This window comes from Cajanus cajan, chromosome 7 (genome assembly GCF_000230855.2).
Source record: "Cajanus cajan strain Asha chromosome 7, NIPB_CcT2T_4, whole genome shotgun sequence".
Taxonomy (NCBI): domain Eukaryota; kingdom Viridiplantae; phylum Streptophyta; class Magnoliopsida; order Fabales; family Fabaceae; genus Cajanus; species Cajanus cajan.
Genome location: NC_138523.1, coordinates 44,507,089 through 44,531,105, shown reverse-complemented (window position 1 = coordinate 44,531,105; position 24,017 = coordinate 44,507,089). Strand labels below are relative to the sequence as shown.

The 24,017-nt window shown below is 31.9% G+C and overlaps 4 protein-coding genes across 4 annotated transcripts; 2 read left to right on the top strand and 2 right to left on the bottom strand.

Annotated features, from left to right (window-relative positions):
• Positions 1-2,050: 2,050 nt before the first annotated feature.
• On the top strand, positions 2,051-5,146 carry LOC109794109 (perakine reductase). Its single transcript, XM_029270104.2, has 7 exons — positions 2,051-2,184; positions 2,272-2,439; positions 2,543-2,746; positions 2,839-3,011; positions 4,230-4,326; positions 4,450-4,603; positions 4,752-5,146. Exons 1-7 carry the CDS (start codon positions 2,146-2,148, stop codon positions 4,931-4,933), a joined length of 1,017 nt encoding a protein of 338 aa, XP_029125937.1. The 5' UTR covers positions 2,051-2,145; the 3' UTR covers positions 4,934-5,146.
• A 553-nt stretch (positions 5,147-5,699) lies between these two features.
• On the top strand, positions 5,700-12,191 carry LOC109790988 (perakine reductase). The gene is made up of 7 exons (XM_083059807.1): positions 5,700-5,857; positions 5,956-6,123; positions 6,210-6,413; positions 6,576-6,748; positions 7,524-7,620; positions 7,733-7,886; positions 11,893-12,191. Exons 1-7 carry the CDS (start codon positions 5,816-5,818, stop codon positions 12,075-12,077), a joined length of 1,023 nt encoding a protein of 340 aa, XP_082915933.1. The 5' UTR covers positions 5,700-5,815; the 3' UTR covers positions 12,078-12,191.
• A 2,724-nt stretch (positions 12,192-14,915) lies between these two features.
• On the bottom strand, positions 14,916-17,425 carry LOC109791663 (PITH domain protein (DUF1000)). The gene is made up of 8 exons (XM_020350985.3): positions 17,271-17,425; positions 17,097-17,183; positions 16,839-16,962; positions 16,286-16,334; positions 16,146-16,203; positions 15,979-16,025; positions 15,792-15,869; positions 14,916-15,269 (listed from the first exon to the last, which is right to left on the bottom strand). The coding sequence occupies exons 1-8, from the start codon at positions 17,307-17,309 to the stop codon at positions 15,221-15,223; spliced, it is 531 nt and encodes a 176-aa protein (XP_020206574.1). The 5' UTR covers positions 17,310-17,425; the 3' UTR covers positions 14,916-15,220.
• Positions 17,426-20,600: 3,175 nt separating this feature from the next.
• LOC109795272 (uncharacterized) lies at positions 20,601-22,131 on the bottom strand. The gene is made up of 6 exons (XM_020354725.3): positions 21,908-22,131; positions 21,626-21,787; positions 21,459-21,542; positions 21,231-21,356; positions 21,074-21,145; positions 20,601-20,900 (listed from the first exon to the last, which is right to left on the bottom strand). The coding sequence occupies exons 1-6, from the start codon at positions 21,999-22,001 to the stop codon at positions 20,818-20,820; spliced, it is 621 nt and encodes a 206-aa protein (XP_020210314.1). The 5' UTR covers positions 22,002-22,131; the 3' UTR covers positions 20,601-20,817.
• Positions 22,132-24,017: the final 1,886 nt, after the last annotated feature.

The following is a 24,017-nucleotide window of genomic DNA, read 5'->3' as shown; positions in this document are numbered from 1 at the left end:
TAAAGGAAATAGGCTCATAATTTTGTTTAAAAATTATTTGCTATATTACATTAAGCAAATAATAGAATTTCAACAAATATCAAACAAACGTAATACATTTTCTATTTTATTTAATTTTGTGCCATTGTCATTCGTCAACAGAGTATTATCACATCAAATTAAAACTTACACGCAGCTTTTTTTCTGTACCTGTCTAGAGGGTACACCAAGTCTTCTCGTATTCTGAAGGCCGAACGAGTACTCCGATCCAACGCGAGTGAGGGGTTGGTACCTGCAAAAGGCACTCCAACGCTCAAGTCAGGACAAGCACCAATATCGAGAGTAATTAATGAACAGTGACGTTACCTTTTGACCTGAGCTATTTATACTGACATTTATGGGCCTTGGACCTTATGGGCCGTATGATGTATTTACCATATTAGGTAATACACCTTAATAGTAATTATCCCTTAAGCATAGATTAACTATCGAGTGATGGACTTATTCAGGTGACCGATTGGCGATCGGCCACCTGACTCTGCCATTCGTTGGCCGATAGAGATATGGCCGAATGCCCCTACCTGTACACTTTCCATTAATTTACTAACTTTATTTTCTTTATGATTTTATAGTTTTACCTTGCATTTTAAATTTGACTTGTGTGTCTAATTATTTTGTTAACATATATTTGATAAATGTCGTATTTTAAAAAAATAAGTGTTATATTAATTTTTTAATGTAATATTACTTTTTTTATATTCTATATAATATTTATAAAGTGGTTATCGTGTCATATCTTTCATAATAAAAAAATTATTTATTAGATTAATTTTGTAAAATTATCATTCTTTTTCATCTATTTATTAATTTTTTTTATGTGCAAAATAACCTAAAATGACACTTATTATAAGACATAAAAATCATACAACTTAAGAAAAATGTGAAAAAAATTAGCATTGTTAATGATTGTATTAAACTTTGAACCAATGCACTCACTTCTCCTCATGTTTATTAAAATGACACACACATCTTCCTTATAATTTTTAAAAATCACTTATCTTTCTTAGAATAACATTATTAGTTAAAGTAAGAAAGGAGAAAAAATAAAAATCAATTTATATTCTATCGATTATGTATGTGTGTATCATTTATTTCTAGATTACTTACAATATTATGTATTTTTAATGAAAATTTTCAGCATTCTTTAATTTTGAAATAATAATTTTTCAACTTGTTATTTGAAATTAGTATATTTTTAAATCACAATATACATGAAATTTATGATATAATTTGAGAGTTAAAATGTAAAGAGATGAAATCTCATTTAATTGTTAACACTTGCATTGATAATTTGTTTTTTTTTTAATAATACATTAATAATGTGTTATCTTATATAAGAAATTACATGTGCTAATATGTCACTTAGATAAAATAAGAATATTTAATATTCACTTATAAATTAAAGAAGAAATGTGTCATTTAAAAGACCTAATCCAATTTTTCCAAAAAAAAAAACAAATAATTAAAAGAATAAGGGGGAAATTATACGAAACGATTGGCTGCAAGAAGTTATGACTAATGATGTCCACTCATATTATTAGGAAAACTCTTGGGCCTGAAATTATAGCAAGCATTTTTTGTTGAAGGATATAGCAAGCCTTTATGGTATTGGACCAAAGGGGAGAAAATTGTTAAACATTTGCTGACAAGCTAGTGTTTTTTCACTTATATTTTTCTACTTCTAATATCCTTGGTTGTTGCTTGAAATGAAGAAAGAATCCATCACAAGGGTAAGAAATAAATCATTATATATAATGAAATAATATAAGGATGCATAGAATATAAGTAAAGATGTTTTTTGTCGTTAATAATAAAAAAGTTATAAAAAGTATATTTAAATTAGAGAACTTAACTTAAATAAGCTATAATAAGTATTTTAAAAAGTCATAGTTAAAGTTTAATTAATTAACGATGTAAAAAGAATATTATGCAGGTGTATTAAATATTAAAAAAAGAATTTGGTCCTCCAATCGAATATATTTATTAATCGAATGTTTTAAATTTAAAATAATGAGCTCGCGGGGGGCGTGGCAATTTTTGTATTAAAGTTTTTGACATGAGGTAGATGAATGGGAATCGGGATTGAAGTTGAAACGCAAAGGAAAAATGATACCTCGCGTTAAACTTGGAAGGCAAGGCCTGCAGGTATGTTGGATTTTGATTTTGCTATATTAAAGTTTTTCATTCATAGCCTTGCCTTGGTTGTATCTGAATCTGAATATTTCATGACAGGTTTCTAAGTTAGGATTTGGCTGTGCGGGGCTTAGTGGAGTGTTTGATGGTCCTGTTCCTGACGAGGTTGTCATCTCTCTCATAAAGGATGCATTCAGTAAGGGAATCACATTCTTTGATACGTCCGATTTTTATGGACCCAACACTAATGAAGTTTTGGTAGGAAAGGTATATATTGCATTTATTATTTAATTACTACATATATATGATATATATCCCTCACTCATATTCAATCAATGAGTGCGTGGATTCATGGGAAAGTGATTCTCAGGCACTGAAGGAGTTGCCACGAGATGAAGTTCAGCTTGCAACTAAATTTGGGATTGTGAAAGTTGAGTCAGATAATGCGATCGTAAGAGGTGATCCTGAATATGTGAGATCATGTTGTGAGGCTAGCCTGCGGCGCCTTGGGGTGGAATATATTGATCTCTATTATCCGCACCGGATTGACACAACAGTGCCCATTGAGGAAACTGTAAGTGCTACCACCTACAATCTACCTCTTTTATACTTTTATTTCAATAGTAATAGTAATAGTAATAGTAATAATATTAATAATAGTAACAGATGGGAGAGCTTAAGAAGTTGGTTCACGAGGGAAAAATTAAATACATAGGATTGTCGGAAGCTAGCCCGGACACAATTAGGAGGGCCCATGCTGTTCATCCAATTACTGCTCTGCAAATGGAGTGGTCCCTCTGGTCTCGTGAAATTGAAGATCAACTTGTTCCACTTTGTAGGCAAGTACTGTTCTTTGCTCTTTCCACATTAACTTCGGCCTAAAATCAAAACTCAAGCTTAAATTATGTCTATATATATATATATATATATCAAATTTTAAATGAGTTAGATACTAATGAATGTGTAATCTATCTGGTGTGTATATATATATAAAGCAAAGGGGTGGGGTTTTAATTAATTTTTATATTATAGGAAATTTTATAGATTATAACTTTAAGTTTATCAATTGAATAAATAATTTTATTAAAGGTTATCCAAAGTGTTATTTCAAAAATCACAAGTATGTTTTTTTAGAAAATAATCCTATTCGAATTGAGTATATTTTATATGTAATATTGCTTGTTTACTTTTTATAAAATATAAATTTTATTAATATAACTATTGAATCATTTATTATCATATTGATAATATATAATGAATATTAAAATTTAGATAAATTAAAGATTCATAAATATAAATTTTTTTAATTCATATTTAATTATAATTTAAAAAATATATCATATTGATGAGGGAGTCTAAGAGTATCCAAAAGGGTTAACTCATTTTAATCATCACCAAAAAAATTTAAACCTCTTTATTCAAAAACATTGAATATATATAAGTCAAATCTCTTATGTATTCTAGAAAATTATAAAGTGATCTGATGATTTGGAAGGAGGAATATAAGACTGAAATGATAAGAAGAGATGAATTTAAAACTCTCCGCTAACATAACAACTAACTGTTAATATTTGTTGATAAAAAAAATCTCTTATTTATTCTTCATTGAACTCTTATATACTTGGAAGTAAATTTCTAATACATACACTAAAACGAAGTTAATTAATAAATTTTCTACTGATGTTTAATTTGTTTGAATTAATGTATCAAATTCTTTTTATTAAAAAAAAATTCAGTGTTTAAAGAAAATTGTTTGAACCTCTAGAGTTGATATATTGTTATACGGTTGAGATAGATGTAACTGGACTTAGATTGGATATCCATTGTTATCTTTTGTGCTCATCAAGAAGAAAAAAAATATGGAACAAGTTTAATAATAAGACTTATTCCGGCAGGGAAGTAAGTCCCTTGCGTGTGTCTTGTGTATATACTGAAACTGGAACCTTTGGATTCATGTAGAGTGTAGTTCCCTAAGTTGTTTCATTCCTTCTCTATACCTGACCATATCCTTGGGGAATCTTCGCTAAATGACTTTGGTGAATGTTGAACATTTTCAGGGAACTTGGAATTGGAATAGTACCATTCAGCCCCCTTGGCCGTGGATTTTTTGGTGGTAAGGCAGTCATAGAAAGTGTACCTGCAGACAGTTATCTGGTATGAAGTGAAGTCAATAGTTTCTGTTTATGGGTCATACTTTCAGAAATGTTGTGTTGTTTTTCTTGTTTCTAATAACAATATTATGGTCCTTCATTATTCACCAACATCCTACTTCATCAGTCAGTCCAGCCAAGGTTTCAGGGGCAGAATTTCGACAAGAACAAAACCTTTTACTTCAGGATAGAAAAGTTAGCAGAGAAGCATGGATGCACAACACCACAACTAGCTCTTGCATGGCTTCTACATCAAGGGGACGATGTGGTGCCCATCCCTGGTGAGTGATTTTTCCATTTTGTCACCTGCAAGTATATATATGTTTACTCATATAAGTTTCTGTGCAATCATATCAATTAACAATGATGCATAGATATCTGTCTTCTGAAACATGGCATGACATTTTTATGAAACCTTATGTGTTGTAGGAACAACAAAAGTAAAAAATCTTGACAACAATATTGGTTCATTAAAAGTGAAGCTGAGCAAGGATGATTTGAGGGAAATTACAGAGGCGATACCCATATCTGAGGTGGTAGGGGATCGAACTGTTGAGCCTTTTATGCGTTGCTCGTGGAAGTTTGCTAATACTCCACCAAAGCGTAGCTAGATACCAGTTCTGCCACACCTTGCAACTTATAGTTTACCAAATTTAGTCACATCTCATGCCACTTAATTGCTATGTTTGAGATACGGATTACTCTCATGTAACTTCTGATACTATTCAAAATAATTTGTATTGCTAACTTCTGCTATAGTAAAGTTTGCAACTATAGCACATTATTATGGATAAACAAGAATAATAAAAACAAGATTTTCATTATTTTTAAGGAATCAATTTCGTGGATGACGACTAATTGAGCCTGTGCAATAGCACTGATATAGAGTGAGTAATGATATGTGAATACTCTTTCACTCTAAACACGTCATGACACTCATCATTTATATTTAATTCTGTGTAATATCACCCCATATCACTTCATACCTACATTTCTCTTTCTTAAAAAATGTGGAACAGATTTCTGGTGTCCACAAATTTTTATTTTACCAACATGTGAATTAGCCTCGGTGGATGGAGCCTAAATCCTTTATGTGACTTCAGGTTCGATTGTAAGATTTGTGTAAGAAAAAGATGTAGATGGGAGAACACTCAAGTACCTGACTGAATTTTTAGAGATGAGATTAATTTCACGATTAAAATTAGATACAAAAGGAGAGATATTTTTTAATAGCGGATGTTTTGCTTAGCAATTTTTTTCCCTTTTCTAATATTAAGTAAACAGTAATTTCTGCTCTGTACGACAATAAAAATAATAACTTAAATCATAATTAAAATGCTAAATGTTATATAAGGTAAGAAATGATAAATGTAATCATGAAAAAGAAAAGAAAGACTGAATAGTAAAGAAATATGCAAGATGATGTAAAATTTGGATGTTAAAGCCTTAAAGGTTAGGTGGAATTAAGGCAGAACAGGAGTGGAAACGCAAAAATGGAGATACCTCGTGTTAAACTCGGAAGGCAAGGCCTCGAGGTATATTAGATTCTCCTTTGATGCCGTTAACTTGAAGCTTTTTATCCATTTGTGAGTATGATTTTATCATTTTCATCACCTTTGTTTTGTTTTAATAGGTTTCCAAATTGGGATTTGGTTGTGCGGGGCTTAGCGGTGTCTTTAAGGCCCCTGTTCCTGAAGAGGTTGGCATCTCTCTAATAAAGGATGCATTCAGAAAGGGAATCACGTTCTTTGATACATCGGATTTTTACGGACCCCACACCAATGAACTTCTGCTGGGAAAGGTACACCTATAAATCCTTACTGTGACGAGTTGCTAATTCGATCATGGAAAAGGGACTTGATAACATTAACTCTTCTTCACTCTCAGGCACTCAAGGAGTTGCCACGAGAAAAAATTCAGCTTGCCACCAAATTTGGGATTGTCAAATTTGAGTCCAACCATGTCATAGTAAAAGGTGATCCTCAGTATGTTCGGTCGTGTTGTGAGGCTAGCCTACACCGCCTTGGTGTAGAATATATTGATCTCTATTATCAGCACCGTGTTGACACAACACTCCCCATTGAGGAAACTGTGAGTGCTAATATCTTTTGATTTGGCTCACCTCATGTTGGTGAGTGCCAAGGTTATTCCTAGTCCATTGAACAGAAGACTAATTTCACTGATACTGTAATTATCGCTAATTTGACAAGTTTTCGAAATACCATGAATATTAATTTTTCTTTGAATGAATAGATGGGAGAGCTTAAAAAGTTAGTTGAAGAAGGAAAAGTAAAATACATAGGGTTGTCAGAAGCTAGCCCGGACACAATTAGGAGGGCTCATGCCATTCATCCCATTACTGCTCTGCAAATGGAGTGGTCTCTTTGGTCTCGTGAAATTGAGCAAGAAATTGTTCCACTTTGCAGGTAAAGTTCTACTCTTTGATGATAACTTGAATACACTATCACACAATTGAAATTGGATCGTTTCCTCCTGGGTTTAAACATTACTTGGGAGATCTTTAATTGTTTCAAAAATGATAGCAACATACTTTATTTTTTGTGATTTCTTTGGAGGAAAGTTGGTTGGTTCATGGAGATTCTCTTTTGATGAGAATTGGTTCACTTTTATCTATTCCAACAAAATGTACTTATGTATTGGAACTTACTTTTGTTAAGATGTACTATGCTTTAGTTAGGAATATAACCAGAATATTCCTTAGAAGACTTGAACAATTCTCTTTCCCTTAGTTAACTTTGGAACTGAACTTGGCCAGTTCGTTTCTAATAGCTTAATAGGGTATAAGAGCTTATGTAGTCTTAATATTGGGTCATCGACAGATGTTCAATCTTGTGAATTCTATGCATCATATGTGTTGGAGATCCCTTACCGATTAGTGAGATGACCATTATAAAGTGTATGTAATCATCATCTTAAAAGCTAATTTTGCAGAGTCAAATTAGGTTCAAACTCAATATGTCCAATTTTGGGCCAACTCACATTGGGTAGGAATATGGCTTAAGCTAGTTTTTTGTAGTTAAGTCCGGTCTGTTTCTAATAGCATTAGTTTGGACCTTTTGATTTCTTTATTGAGTGTGCACTCATTAAGGTTTTAATTCTTTTCTTAATACCATTCCTTGTCCTTAATGAATTTTCATTAATAATTTCAAATGGCTTTGTGAATGGTCACTACACTTACAGGGAACTTGGAATTGGAATAGTACCATTCAGTCCTATTGGCCGTGGGTTTTTTGGTGGTAAGGCAGTCATAGAAAGTATACCTACAGATAGTTTTCTGGTATGCAGCAAATAGTTTCTGGTTTTCAATATATCACGTTATAAACTTAATTCATATTTTGGAAATGGAATGCTGTGTTGTTTTCCTTTCTGATCACATCTTTTACCACCAGGCAATGCAACCAAGGTTACAGGGGCAGAACTTCGACAAGAACAAGATCTTATATTTCAAGATAGAAAAGTTGGCAGAGAAACATGGATGTACAACATCACAACTTGCTCTTGCATGGCTTCTTCATCAAGGGAATGATGTGGTTCCCATCCCTGGTAAGTTTTTTTTTTTTTTTTTTTTTTTTTCATTTTTGTCACCTGCAGCATGAAATTGGAAAACATTATTCATGGAGAATCATAAATTCAACAACCTAAAGCTCTGATACCACATGTAAATTGCAGCCTTCATATGTCATTCATGATTCAAGACAACTACTGCATAAGGATTTTAGAAATTATGATTCTCACATACATTCATAATAGTAAGAGAGACTTACCTTGATCCATGACAACCGTAATGAGAATAAGTTATTCAATCACGTTTCTTTATCTATCTCTTTCCATACTTCATATCCTCATGTCAGATAGAGGTGGTAAGTATTATGGAAGATATGATGAGAGTGGACAACATCCTGGTCCATTTGCTAAGTTCCTTGAAAAGCGTGGTATTTGTGCTCAATACACAATGCCAGGTACACCACAACAAAATGGTGTTTCAGAAAGGCGTAATCGAACCTTAATGGATATGGTTAGGAGCATGTTAAGTAATTCATCTTTACCTATATCATTGTGGATGTATGCTTTAAAAATTGCCATGTATTTGTTAAACAGGGTTCCTAGTAAGGCGGTTCAAAAGACACCTTTTGAATTGTGGACAGGTAGGAAACCCAGTTTAAGACACCTACATGTTTGGGGTTGTCAGGCAGAAATTAGAATATACAATCCGCAAGAAAAGAAACTGGATGTAAGAACAATCAGTGGGTATTTCATTGGTTATCCAGCAAAATCAAAAGGGTATATGTTTTACTGTCCTACTCATAGTACAAGAATTGTTGAAACTGGAAATGCTAGGTTCATTGAAAATGGTGAAATCAATGGGAGTGAAACTTCACGAAATGTGGAGATTAAGGAAGTTAGAGTACAAGTTCCTTTAACTAGTGCTTTTACTTCAAGAATTGTTGTTCCCCATGTTGTTGAACCAAACAACAATCAAGAAGAACAACAAATTAATGATCCTGTGGTTAACAATGAATCTATAGTAGAACAACCACAAGAAATAGTATTAAGAAGATCTCAAAGGGAAAAGAGATCTGCTATTTCAAATGACTATGTGGTTTATCTACAAGAGTCAGAAAATGACTTAAGCATTGATAATGATCCAGTTTCATTTTCAGAAGCTATTAATGGTGATAATTCTGGAAAATGGTTAGATGCCATGAATGATGAGCTTAAATCAATGACACAAAATGATGTATGGGATCTTGTGGAATTGCCTGAAGGGTGCAAGAGAGTTGGGTGTAAATGGGTCTTTAAGACTAAGCGTGACTCTCATGGCAATATCGAACGACACAAGGCTCGACTTGTTGCCAAAGGTTTTACTCAAAAGGATGGCATTGATTATAAGGAAACCTTTTCTCCGGTTTCTAAGAAAGATTCTTTCAGAATTATCATGGCATTAGTAGCTCATTATGACCTTGAGTTACATCAAATGGATGTTAAAACTGCCTTTTTGAATGGGAATTTAGAAGAGAATGTTTATATGGATCAACCAGTGGGATTCATTGAAGAAGGAAAGGAACACATGGTGTGTAAACTTAAGAAATCAATATATGGACTTAAACAAGCTTCCCGACAATGGTATATTAAGTTCAATGATACTATTATGTCCTTTGGATTTAAGGAAAACACTGTTGATCGGTGTATATATCTGAAGGTCAGTGGGAGCAAGTTTATATTTCTAATTCTATATGTTGATGACATTTTGCTTGCAACTAATGATCTTGGTCTATTAAGTGAGACTAAGAAGTTTCTTTCTAACAACTTTGAAATGAAAGATATGGGTGAAGCAGGCTATGTGATAGGAATAGAAATATTCCGTGATAGATCACAAGGACTGTTAGGCTTGTCTCAGAAAGCCTATATTAATAAAGTTTTAGAGAGATTCAGAATGGATACATGTTCAGCATCTCCCGTTCCAATACAGAAAGGAGACAAATTTAGTCTTATGCAATGTCCAAAGAATGATTTGGAACGGAAACAGATGGAAAATATCCCTTATGCATCTGTTGTTGGGAGTTTGATGTATGCTCAAACATGTACAAGGCCAGATATTAGCTTTGCAGTTGGTATGCTTGGTAGATACCAAAGTAATCCAGGATTGGACCATTGGAAAGCTGCAAAGAAAGTCTTAAGATACTTGCAAGGGACAAAGGATCACATGCTTACTTATAAGAAATCTGATCATCTTGAAGTGATTGGATATACAGATTCAGATTTTGCCGGTTGTATAGATACAAGAAAGTCTACATTTGGTTATGTGTATCTTTTAGCCGGAGGAGCAATTTCATGGAAGAGTGCGAAGCAGTCAGTCATTGCTGCATCCACTATGGAGGCTGAATTTGTGGCATGCTTTGAGGCCACAGTTCAGGCTAATTGGTTGCGGAATTTTATTTTGGGACTTGGAGTAGTTGACAGTATTGTCAGGCCGCTGAAAATTTATTGTGATAATTCCGCAGCTGTTTTCTTTTCTAAAAACGACAAGTATTCCAAAGGTGCTAAGCATATGGAATTGAAATATTTTGTCGTTGAAGAAGAAGTTCAGAAACATAGAGTGTCAATAGAACATATTAGCACTAATCTTATGATTGCTGACCCTTTAACAAAAGGGTTACCGTCCAAAGTATTTACTGGCCATGTAGAGAATATGGGCATTTTGTCTACCAGTGAATGTTGAATGTTAATGTTGTTATTAATGCCTATTTGACACTCTGAGCTCATTTAATATGCAAGTTTCTGAAATTTGTGTTTTCTACTTTATGTATATGCATGCAAATTATGATGTGGAAAACATATTATGTGTTTATTAATGAAAGAGTGACTTTATGTTTGAACCCATTATGAACTTCTCATTTTACGGTCATATTAAGGAGAAGGATAATATAGTGGTACATGGAAGGAAATGTGTTGATTAAATGACATGTAACCGCCATGACTCTTATTATTTCTGTATCTTTAATTATGATTATGATGGAGCCAATTTATCTAAGGTCTTTAATGCGCATTATGATTTATGTAATTATTAAATCATGAAGTGTTATGAGATCACATGAGTCAAGTGGGAGAATGTTAGAAAAATATTAAATAATATTATAATGTGACTCATGTGAATTAAAAGCTTAAACGTGATTTAATAAAATAAAAGGACCTATTGGCAAATATGGGAAGTTACTATTTTCAAATCTTATAACCGCCGATAACCAACTTGATGGAAGTTGGTTGAATAAGAGGAATTTTTGGGTTCTATCTCTGCCATAGAAACGACTCTCGTTTTTGCCATCAAAGAAAGTGACACGAGGATATGAAGTATGGAAAGAGATAGATAAAGAAACGTGATTGAATAACTTATTCTCATTACGGTTGTCATGGATCAAGGTAAGTCTCTCTTACTATTATGAATGTATGTGAGAATCATAATTTCTAAAATCCTTATGCAGTAGTTGTCTTGAATCATGAATGACATATGAAGGCTGCAATTTACAAATTTTAGCGCTTCGCCTTTAAAATCCTTCAATTTATGCCCATCAAGTTTTGATAGTATAAATTTCAACCCCTTTTGTATTCAGAAGTATTTGGTTCATAGAGATTCATCTATTAAAACATACTGCGAGATGAGACTGTTCAGTGAGTAAAGTGTAGAAAAAAGTGAACATCATGTAGCACTAAAAATTTTAAGTTCTAAAACAACAGAAGAGAGGAAGATATTGGTTATACGACTGTTGATGAATTATTGTGGTAAAATGTTTATGGCGGTTGTGGAAGGTGCTGTCTCCTTTGTATGGAATAAACATGGTGTTTATTGCTTTGAATTGGGAATTTTTTATAACTCATTGGTTAACAGTTTGTGCGTCAACTGAACATTTGAACAATCTTCCCCGTTGACTGAACCAGTAATATATACACAGCCATGTTACTTGTTGTGCAAGTTCTAAAACATCTCGAGATCTCTCAATCTCTTAACAGTTTTAACGTATGGATTAAATTTTTACCGAACCTCATTTTGTAGGAACAACAAAAATAAAAAATCTAGACAATAACATTGGTTCATTGAAAGCGAAGCTCTGCGGCGATGATTTGAAGGAAATTACTGAGGCAATACCAATATCTGAGGTGGTAGGGGATCGGAATATTGAGCCTTTTATGCGCTGCTCCTGGAAGTTTGCTAATACTCCACCAAAGCATAGCTATTGATAATTGAGTTCATTCTAGGCCTAGATTTTAAATTTTATTTATACATTTTATTTTTTTATGAACATGATGTACACAGTATCTTAAAGTTGACAATGGACTAATTTTTGCTTGCAAGACGTGATTTTCATTAATTAGACATTATTTTAGAATAGACAAAAATTGAATTTGGGAGCACCAAATGATCTCGTGTCCCATATTAAATTATATATTTACTATCGACTAGAGTGCTTTTATATGTCTAGTTTAATAAATTTATGAGTTTAATTTCTAGGACTCCAGCAATCAAAAATTTATTATTAATAAGATTTTTAAGGTAAATATTAAAAAAAATTAATGTTTTGTACGTAGATGACATTATAAAAACTCATTATGATTATATATATATATATATATATATATATATATATATATATATATATATATATTTATGATTATTCGTTAATTTAAATTAATAAAACAAAATATCAAATAATTTTTAAATTTTTTTAAAATTTGTGAATTTGATATATGCATTAAGAATTTTAAATTCAATAGTTGGATCGTTGAGATTTGGTATAAAGCATGAGTTATTAAATGGAATAAGTCTATCTCTTATATATATATATATATATATATATATATATATATATATATATATATATATATATATATATATATATATATATATATATATATATATATAAATTCATGCATATTTGACAAGTTTAAAAAGTAAAATTATTGAATTCTTAATTTCCAGAGTTTAGCATATCTTCTGGCTAAATTATTTAACCCACTGCATGTTTTGCTTTCTATCTTCCATTTTTGTCATTACCTTATCAAAAAGTTCATGTATTACAACATAGACTAAAATAATAGAAGATATTTAGTGAAAATAAAAATATTTATTATTATTATTTTAAATAAATAAAAGTATTTAATTTCAAGTATATATGTTTCTTAGTTAATAACTTAATGTCTATAAAATGCCCGTACCGACAAGGTTTGAGCAGAGCTTGTAGATATACATTTACTAACGATATTTTGTAAAAAAAATGTATGTTTCTAATATTATATATTAAGAAAGAAACTAATAAAAAGTTAGAAAAACAATTTTGAGAAAAATTCATTAAAACCAAATTTCTTTATCAATTTATAATTTCCTATTCAAATTTAACAAAAAAAAATTAATTGGATTTTCCACTCTCAATAGTTTAGATTGTCCAAAGACTTCCAAATCGTCCTAGTTTCGATTTTATGACTATACTTGAAATAGTGAATAAGTACTAGTTTTGGGCAGGCAAAATCCCAGACAAAACACCCTATAGATGTGACTAATCAAAATAATTTGCAATTATGTCAAATTTCAGTCATTATTTAAAATATGTGGGAGTTGTTGGGCACTAGCATCGGTCAACAGTTAATATAGCATGTCTTTTTCCATTTACAGTCAACATCTTTGTTAAGTAATTTTGAGATATTAGTTAAGTAATTTGAAAACATCATAAATCAAAATGACTTATTTGGCTTGTGACTTTAAAGAATTTTAAAATGATTAAAACTTTAAAAATAAAATGAAGGAATTTAAAATAAAAGTTTAATGGCAATGCATTTATAATATAAATTTATGTTGTCATCACAAATCACCATTTATGTAAATTTATTAATGTTTACAACTTTAAAAATCATATCAATCATGGTTTGTGAATGATTAACAATGTAAAATCACCGATCCATATAACACTTAAAATAATACTATTAATCTGGTATATAATCAAAATTAAATTATTTTATGTACATTAAAATATTAAAACCTAAGAAATGTTATTATGAAAAACTAACAAATATGAATTATTCAATATAAATAAATATTTTTAAAAATAAAATAAATTTAAAACTTAAATATATCTTTAATTTATTAGTATCTATAATTTAAAACAATCTTAGTTAAGCATCCATACTTAAACATTAATGAATTTATCAAATATTATTACACAAAATTCACCTACCAATATCTTTATTAATGAAACTATCAAATCAAATTAAATTAATATTACATAATTGTCTTAATTTATTACCGATAATTATACTATTAATAACCTAAGGGATTAAAAAAGCCATACATACATACATACAAGCAAAACTTTCGATACACTTATTTTGATCCTTATTATAAGACATTTTTACCAAATCACACAAACCAATATAAATAGTTATCTTAATTGATTATTGAACTTATAAAACAAAATTATCAATTATCAATTTTATTCTTATTATTAAATTAATAATTTTCATAAAGTGAAGATATCACTTCTCATTACAGCTTATGCATCAATACCCAAAAAAAAAATGTTAATTGAAGAGGGTTTAAGAAATGGGACAGAAAAATACACATTTTCACAATCATTAAAATGACAAACAAAGAAAAAAATAATTTAATGTTTTTTAAAACCTATAAGATGCTTTATAAAAAGGACAAAAAATTCTTCTAAATTATGCTTTCTAATAAAGACCAGAGGAGAATTCTACTGGAATGAGATAAACCCGCACCCGTTAAACCATCTTAGGGCAGCTACTAAACTATTTACTGCCCAACTTTGGCGATTATAGTTGTACTTTAAATACTTGTTGACAACTGATGTTGCAAAATGCGTCAGATAAAATTTTCCACGCCTAGTTCATAACAAGTAATAAGCCATGCACCCCAACTACAGTTCAGAACTCTTCCGTTATTTAATGATGGTATAGAATAATGGTACAGGGATGAACAGAAAACATAAGCATGAGAGCATGACCCTATTTGGTTCTGGTAGGGGTGATATTCCTATATCCTATTCCTAGTGGTGTAACTCATGAGGATGACACCTTCAATGCAGTCTAGCACCTTCCAGATTCAGTCATTTAAGGTAATTGTAATAACAGTGTAGTTTACAGGTTTTAAAACATGTCAAAAGACACAACAGATAACCATGCCGCTTGATTGTTACCTCCTATCACAAATTGTCACAACCATGTAGATATATTATGCATCAGTTTTATTTGAAATGAGAGACATTAGAAGTCATAAACCATTAGAAGTCATTCACGAAGCTGAACATAACATTTCCAATCAAAATTTCTAAGGGAGGATTAGGAGCAAACTTTAATCTACTTTTTCCAGGGGATCAATGTTCCTCAATCTTCTTCAAACCCTTCATGTCCGTCGTTTCAACACTGCGTTAAAGGAAAAATATCAGAAAAATCATACAATAACGCTATATAACCAGAATACAAGCCCTCTTAACATGCAGATGAGATTGTAAACAAATTTGCACTAATTAACCTGTTTTCATTTGTAGTTTTCCCCAATCCAGCCCCCCAAAAAACAATTTCTTTCCATTAGGGAAAAAGGTATAGTCCACATGCAAGTCAATTAAGAGTTGATTCCGAAATGACAATGTTTCAAACAAAGCAAGACATGATATAATTCCTTATTAGATAACATTGCAACTGAAAAAATAGAATGAATAGCTGGATCTTGTAGACTTCTTAATGTTTCGTTTGCTAGAGCTGGATTGACAACAAAACTACATAAAATATTATAGTCGGATGAATAAACAAAGAAAAATCACAATCCAATTAACAGGAACAAACAAACAAATTGCAAGTGGCAAGGGATTTGATAATTCTGTATTCACAGCAAAGGAGGGTGAGAAAGCAGGGGTAATCAAACTTGATAGATGGTTTATAACTTACGTTGTACCATGCAGCACAATCTTCTGAACTTTTGTGAGCTCCGAACCTGACTGATTGTCCTCAATAAAAATTGTCAAGCTGATCAAGTAATTATAAAAAATTAGCAGCTACTCCCATCAATTAGATGATAATAATGAGAGACAGTGAGACACCTTTCAAAATGAAGGAATTCAGGAAAAGAACATACCTACGAACATTTTGGAATTTGACATACTTCAAAATTACTGGTTTCCCCTGTCAGAGAACAATAGGATAATTGCATGTTAATTATCCATACATGTGTGGAAAAGATTTCTTCAAAATTGCATTGAGGCATACATCATGAACATGGTTGAAGAGTTATAGAATAACTACCTTAAGGTTTTCTTCGGACAAATTTGCCACATCACTTGGTGGAAAGTCATTGACATTACTGTCATTAACAAACAATCAGCAACAATTGAATCACGTGATGCAACTGCTATGACACACAAACAAATTTAGCAAAACTATACCTAAATCCCATGTGTTCCTTGTTGGAAAAGAGCTTCACTGTCTTAGGGCCTAAAAGACAACAATTCAATCCAATTATAACCACATCAACATGAAAACAAACGCAGTAGCAAATCACTGAAGATCATATATATAAAATAAGCAGAATAATAATCTCTAGCATCTGAATTCAAAAACTAGAGTACAAGTTCCCAAACAAAAGAACAGATGTACAAGGAAATCTTCTTGTGGAATAGTATGTTACATCTCATCCTCATGCCACATTAATGAACTAATTTATCACGCACCGACAGCTCTTATACTGTTACTTTATTAAAGAATAACTGCTGTGAGAGGAAAGCATATTTTAGGGCCTTTTTTCAATAGACCATAGGTATCCTCCATCGGGGGCAATCCTAAATCATGTTCATGTTAAGTAAGACCACTATGAGCATGTTGAGTATTTAACATACATGCATACCCAGACTCAAATTGGAGACCTCACAGTCTTTTAGTTTGAGAAAACGTTTTAGGGTCCGATTATTGATTAGAATTTTATGTAGATGAACATCTTACCATCATCTTCAGGACCTTTGATAACAATGGAATAAAGTTTAACTACTTGTGTGAAAGGAATATAGAGCAAAAGCTGCTCATCCGCATCACTCTCCAGATGCAAACCATCGTCTTCTCTGTAACCCTGTTCATCAACAAAGAGAGTAAGATAACGAAGCAAGGCAATTGGCGCGAGGGGGGAAAATACCCAAAAAGAAGGACCCTTTTGCAAAAAGCAGAAAACTTGGGGAAAAGGAAGATGGGATTGTGAAAGCAAACCTGTTTGATAGCATTGGGGAGAGAGTGGGTGGAACTCTGATTGAGGCATTCAACCCCAGACCAGTCTATGAAGTCTAAGAGATCAACCTAATGATGAGATTGAGAAAAGAGGAATTGAAGGTGAGAAGTGTGAAGGAATCGAAAAGAAGAGGATAGATAGAGTTTGAATCTTACTTGACCCTTGTGAATAGCGCTGGCTGATTCCCCAGACATTGCTGAATGCTGAATGCTGAATGCTGAATGCTGAATGTTTATACGCTTTTCCCCAAACAGAAAGACAAATCAAATATCAATGCCCAAAATCCAACCCACCTCCCCCCTCCCGTTTTTAATAATTAAAATATTAATTTATGATCAAAATCAATTTATAATTATTTTATTAAACTTAATCGTTACCATTTCTATTTTATTATATTTTTTTACTTTTTAAAATTAACACCTCCTCTCTCCTAATATTGATGAATTTAAAAGCAACCTCTCACTAATTTTATCAATTTAATGATAAGTGATAAGTTGTGAGAATGTTATATCGTTTAAAATTAATATTATTAGTATAAAAATTAATGGACCATTTTAATTAACAAATATACTTTAAGAGAACAATGTAGAATTTTTTAACTTAAAATAATAAACTAGAATAAAAAGAATAAGAGAACAAATTTTCTTCATTCATGGTTTAATATCCATTCTCGTCCTCATCTCTGGTTTAATATTTGTGCTGATTTAATTGTCTTAAAGAATTTTAATATTTAATTATGTGTGATTATTTATTATAATGTGAAATATTTGTGATTTTTTTAATTATTAAGAAGTCTCCTAATTAAAATATGAGATAGATAAATAACTCAATTATAATTGTAATATAATGGAAAGATAAGCTAAAAATATTGTATTTTTTTGCAAAAAATAATAATTAATTTTTGACGGGTACGGATATACTTGATACTCGACACGGACAAAGATGAGACAAAAATTATATACTCGACAAATACAAGAACGAGAATAGGTTTGAACTGCAAGGACGGGGACAGGTATCATGAAACTCGTACCCGCCTCGTCCCGTTGTCATGCCTATTCAGAAGGTCTAATTGTTCTTTAAATATAATTTGTTATTATTTTTTTCCACGTTGGTGTTGCCTGTGATTTAAACCCGACTAACCCTTTTTTTCTCTTTCAATTATATACGTATTAAATGCTATTATTAAAAAAATTATATTTAATTGAGATTTTATTTTTAATATCTAGTTTTGATATAAAAAATGTGGAAAAAATTATTTTGAATTAAATTAACAAAATTAAATTAATGCACTTTCTTAATTAAGATATAAATTATGAAACTAATAAAAAAAACGTATAAATTATGAAAGGTTAGGATGATGTGCATAATATTTTAAGTGGTCCTTAATTATAATTATTATAGATAAAAGAAAATTAATGTATAAATTAGTTAAATTTGTTTATGGAGTGGAGAGGAAGTGCAATATAATTAAAATATTGTGCCCAATATAATTGGGGTTGATTTATTGAAAATAATTTAATTAATTAACAACAAACACAATTAAGTCATATAATTACTTGTGTTTGTCTAAACTTGCAAGAAACATACATGGGTAAATGATTTAAAAAGTCACAATTAAAATCTCTTTTTCTTTGTTATTTCCTCTATGGTTCCTATCCTAAATATTTAAGTTCATTTCTAGGAAATGTAAGTATGGGTATGCAATATCCGTGTTTGTTATTGTAAAATTGTAAGTTGTAATACTGTTATAATCACTTCTAGTCATTTTATGTTGTTAAACTTAGTTGTTAATCAATGTTGAGAGACTTTAGGGTTTGAGAATCCCTTAAGAGTTTCAGTAGTGTTGGGATGGAAGTTTTCTTTAGACAAAAATCCAATTTGACCCAAGGGAAAGAGTATATAAGGTTTTTATTTTAAACAAAGCCTTATAAACTTATTTTCCTCTTAAGTTTAGAGAGAAGATTCTAGTAAGATAAGCTCTGGTTTGTAGTTTCCTTCTCCTCCAAATCTTCCATTTCAATGAGATACTTCTCATTTTCTAATCATGAGTTGCTATGTTGTGATTCAAGTAGTGGAAACCTTGAATCAAGTTGTTGATCTTATGTGGGGTTCTATTTCTTTCTTCCCCCTTGGTCTCAAGCTACTCGAGGTCAAGGATGCTAGAGTTTTGCTATTAGTGAAATTATTGAGTTATAAAATGATAAATTGGTTGTGTTTTGAATGGGTTCTTTGCAATTCATGGTTTTGTTTGGATCAAATCAGAGGAGATTGAAATGAAAGTTGGGGGTTTTGGGTTATTGATGAAAAATGTGATGATTTGGGGTTTCATGTTGATTCTAAGTGTATATATGTGTTGATTGTGATGTATGTAATTCTTGTTTGATGTTGCATGTGTTGAAACTCTGTTAGATTTTAGGTTGTAACTCAAAATCAGGTTCTACATATGTAGAACTTTGATGTAACACAAGGCACGCTTTCATGATGTCAAGCGCTATTATAACTCAAGACCCTTTGTCTCAATCATGTCAAGCACAAGATCAATGGCATTGGATGTGAAGAAAGGGACTCATCTCAAGTTGACATGGTGTCGAACGTGATTTGAATGGCTTCGAGTGTAGGAACCTTGAGAGGTCCCTGACTTGGTGACATCGGGCCTTAAGTTGAGTAGTGTCCAACGTGGTCAAGCCAAACCTCTTTGCTTGAGATGGGATTGGGCGTGGTGTTTCACCATGCTAGGCACAAGGTCTCAAGAGCCTCTACCTTAGCCACACCAGGCATGGGTTGAGTAGCTTTGAGCACTGATTGCTGAACAAAAATATGTTGATGTAATTGATGAGGTGTTGAATATTTGTTGACTTAGTTGTTAAGTGAATAAATGATGAATGAGCTATAGAAATGAAATTGTATGTGTTGTTTGATTTGATGAATTGTTGCATATTGTTAATTGAGTTGCTAGTTAAAAGTTGAGAAGAGTGGTGAGTTGTGTAGTTGTGCAGCTATGTTGAGATTTTTATATGCATGATGTTGATGTGCAATTGAGATGTATGATGACTAATAAGTTGAATATGAATAATAATGATTGAATTATGAGATATAAAGTTTTATGTTGATTTCGTTATTGTATTGAATATATAAAGAGTTGTCGTGTTATGGAGATGTGATGATCATTTAGAATTAGAAAAAAGGTTCTCAAAAGTTGCATATTTCATCGTATGAATATTATGTTATGGTAATTCGAGAGTCCAGTCTAATAAAAATCCTTCTCAGATGGAAAGTTGTAATCCGTCAAACAATCACCTCATACCAGACCTTATACAGGGAAAGTAGTTACAACAACCGATATTTGAAAAATGGCCGCAACAAATAGTTGTTTGCAATAATGAAGTTTTTTTTATCCGCATATTGCTTCCTCTGGAATCGCAGTAAAATCGAAAGCTTATGGTGGGATTACAAGATGATGAAGAGAAAAAAAAAATGAATAGTAATTAACAGCTAATAGAGTATCGGAGAATATTTATTATTAATTTATCATACAAAAATAATAATAACACTCGAGTTATAATACATCTCAGTCTTTATTATACCCAAAAACAATACAGTAGATCACACAGTAGTCATCATACGCTAATGACTAATGGACAACAATAAAAATTTACATCAATAATTGGCCAAAACAATTTTGGCCATCTCTCTAGGGGTCTCCTAGCTCCACATAACCATACCCGTCGACATCAACAACATAACCATCCAATGTAACTTTCCTGAGAGGACTGAGGCTGAGTTTCCTGGAACAAATTAGCACCCCTTCAGAATTCAGATTTCTACAAACTTATCTGTTTTTCATTTTCCTTTTCAAATATTAACATTTTCTGACACGACTTGCAAATTAAACATTAGTAATAGCTAGCAAGAAAAGTATAAGATGAATAGAGGAGATAGGTGATGAGTCCAATCTCACCTTCACTACTGTTATCACTGGTTGATTTTCCAACTTCGATGCCAAGTTTGGAACAATCAGATCCAATAGTACCTTCAAAGTACAACAAAAAAAGTTGACTTTAATCAACATTCTGTTACCCTTGTGAAGAAAGAAAAAAAGGGTCTTGGATCCTTACATTCACTGTAACAAGGATAAACGGAGATGTTGAGAAGATTATAGAAATTGGGTTGGCACTGGCAACTGTGTGTATATGTTTTGTTCTTCACGCATTTACCTTCCCCACAGTAGGCCCAATAGCAAGCTATATCATCATATATTTTTATTTCATCAGAAATTAATTGATTAATAATATGAACTATGAAACTTAGTCTATAATAATTACTAAGCACGTTTAATTACTTACGATCAAAAGCTGACAAGTTGTGTGGAACACTCTTCTCTGGAACTGGCGGTGGTGCTGGCTGACATCCACCATAGTTGAGGCTACCTGCACATGATGTTAAATTAATTAATTAGTTTTAGGCCTTCATCAATCATATTCTAATTTTTGACTAAGAGAAAGAAATTTACAATTGGGAAGGACACATGGAAGAAAGCTATTAGCATATTCATCGTCATCATTGTCTTGGGTTCGCTTCCAGCCAGAGTCGCATTCACAAATGTAGTTCAATGGGTAACTTGTGTTCGCTACGCACGTTCCCTTCCCACATTCAACTTCTTTACAAACCTTTCCTGTAATATGGAATATCCTTAATAATTATGTCAACACTTTAACTTCTAACTCTCTCTAACGCATTAGATAAAAATAAAATATAGACACACAAAAAGAAAAAAATGAAATAAGTTGGTTACCGAGGATATCATCAACAATATCCCCTTTGGCAGCCATGGGTAGCAGCACAATGAGAAGCATGGCCATAAGACCCAACAACTTGGAGGAACCCATTTGGTATATGATTTGAACAATAAAAGAGAGACTTGAAGAGGGGAAATTAAGTAATTAAGAGTGTATGATGCATGGAAGAACTTGGGTTTGGTCCTTATAAATGATATTTGTGATGCATGTTACTGTTTTAGGATAGTTACACCCGTGGATTTTCGTTATACAAGTTTATTATTATATACTTGTTTTATTCATATCCTACGCTACGCGTACACCGGAGTTTTGAATTAGAAATAGGTTTCTCATGTTTCGTGGGCAACATAAAACAATTATATTACAGCGCCAATTTTCTTCTCCTGCTGCCCCGTATTCGAAGAAATTTAAGTTTGTCGTTGCATCTAGAAGAGTGAATAAGTCTGCAAAGGAACCTTCTTTCTACTAAACAATAATGCAGGTATTAGTCAAAATAGAGGAAAAACTGCACAAACTAACTACGCCATACATTGACATAAATGGTTCAAATTATTTTAACTACATTTAATTTTAGCTATTCATTACGACTGTAGGATGAAAAATCATTCCTTCATTAATAAATGTTCAAGTATGGAGGCTTAACTAAGATTGTTTTAAATTATAGAGACGAGCAAAAATAAGTTTTAAATTTGAGTAATTAAAAATAAATTTGTGTTATAATCTCGATTAATTCTTAACAAATCAATATTAATAGTTTCTATAAATTGTTATAACTACAAAATAAATAAATTATGAATCTAGTAAATTTCTTGAACTCAACCTATCTAAATTTTATAACATGTTGTGATGTGAACACAAAGATGCATAGCCTTCATGATGGCACTGATGGTGTCTTTGAGAATTTTGATGAACCTCTAAAGATGGTACTCACTAGGTCTCTAATGTCAAAGTAAGTGTTTGAATGAGTAATTTGTGAAATTGAGGAATAAATGCATACCAATGTGGAAAAAACCCTTTATGTAAAAGATATTTGATGAGAAAAGTCATTAAATTCAATTATCTCACTGAGATTTCAAGTGGCATAAAAGAACTAAGTACAAGTATATTTGTCTTATGAAGTCCACAATTTATTATATCTTAATTTGTGTGTTTAAACTTGATTGTCAATTGTTAGATTAAATATAGTCATCATAACAAACACTTTTTAAGAGATCAATTGTTATTATAGGACAACATATACTTTCGATGAAAAAAATCAAAACAAATTGAAGTAATCTGAAAACAATTGTCTCAAATCATTATTACTTTACAAATTTAACGTGTTAAGAGTTTGAAAGTCAAGATAACCTAAAACAATTGCACCTGTTTAACGTTATTTCGCCAAGTAACATTACCTTAAGAGATTGAAAATCAAAATAACTCTTAAAACAGTTGCCCTAAATCGATATAACTTGATAGACATAAGAACAATTTATTGTAAAAAAAGATAAGAACAACTTGAGAGATTAAAAACCGAAATAACCGTCCAAACATAAAATAAAAATAAATAAATAATAGCGACAAGTGACGGGATGAAAGTGAGTGACACATTTAGTAAAATAATTTTGATGCGTATGTTGAACATTCTTTTTGATGAAGTCCGTGTTCAACATTAAGTTGTAGATAGTGAATGGAAGTTCAATGGGAGGGTTGACCATCTTTCCCTTATTTTAGTTATAGTATGATATGCGCATCTTTGGCCAAGCCACGTTTGACACGCGCATGTTCTACACAACTCACAAATCACAATAAATTACCGTCACGCCAGGTGGAGAATCTCAACTCTAAATGCCACGCATGTACACGACGGATATGTATGCAAATAGTTTACTAGCCGGTGCATCACATCACATGGACACCATACTAGAGCTGTCAAAATGGGTTTGCCCTGGTGAGCTAACCCGGCTCACCACGGGTTCGAGCCGGGTTGGGTTAAAAAAAATTTAAAAATTTCAATGCAGGTCAAATTTGAACCCGGCTCACTAACAACCCGACTCACCCGGGTTGAACCCGTGGTGAGCCGGGTTGGCCCACCAACCCGTGATTAAATTTTTTTAAAAAAAAATA

Bases quoted from the DNA above. Each gene is read 5' to 3' on its own strand.
- LOC109791663 (XM_020350985.3), bottom strand. From the start codon at position 17,309: ATGTCTGGGGAATCAGCCAGCGCTATTCACAAGGGTCAA. The intron at 16,204-16,285 runs GTATAGTTTTGC...TGTTAATGACAG, and splicing joins AAGGAACACATGGGATTTAG to TAATGTCAATGACTTTCCAC. The intron at 15,870-15,978 runs GTATGTTCTTTT...TTACTTGATCAG, and splicing joins AAATTCCAAAATGTTCGTAG to CTTGACAATTTTTATTGAGG.
- LOC109795272 (XM_020354725.3), bottom strand. From the start codon at position 22,001: ATGGGTTCCTCCAAGTTGTTGGGTCTTATGGCCATGCTTCTCATTGTG. The intron at 21,543-21,625 runs GTAAATTTCTTT...CATCATGTGCAG, and splicing joins TCCATGTGTCCTTCCCAATT to GTAGCCTCAACTATGGTGGA. The intron at 20,901-21,073 runs GTGAGATTGGAC...AATTTGTTCCAG, and splicing joins CAGTGATAACAGTAGTGAAG to GAAACTCAGCCTCAGTCCTC.
- LOC109794109 (XM_029270104.2), top strand. From the start codon at position 2,146: ATGATACCTCGCGTTAAACTTGGAAGGCAAGGCCTGCAG. The intron at 2,440-2,542 runs GTATATATTGCA...AGTGATTCTCAG, and splicing joins ATGAAGTTTTGGTAGGAAAG to GCACTGAAGGAGTTGCCACG. The intron at 2,747-2,838 runs GTAAGTGCTACC...TAATAGTAACAG, and splicing joins CAGTGCCCATTGAGGAAACT to ATGGGAGAGCTTAAGAAGTT.
- LOC109790988 (XM_083059807.1), top strand. From the start codon at position 5,816: ATGGAGATACCTCGTGTTAAACTCGGAAGGCAAGGCCTCGAG. The intron at 6,414-6,575 runs GTGAGTGCTAAT...TTGAATGAATAG, and splicing joins CACTCCCCATTGAGGAAACT to ATGGGAGAGCTTAAAAAGTT. The intron at 6,749-7,523 runs GTAAAGTTCTAC...CTACACTTACAG, and splicing joins GAAATTGTTCCACTTTGCAG to GGAACTTGGAATTGGAATAG.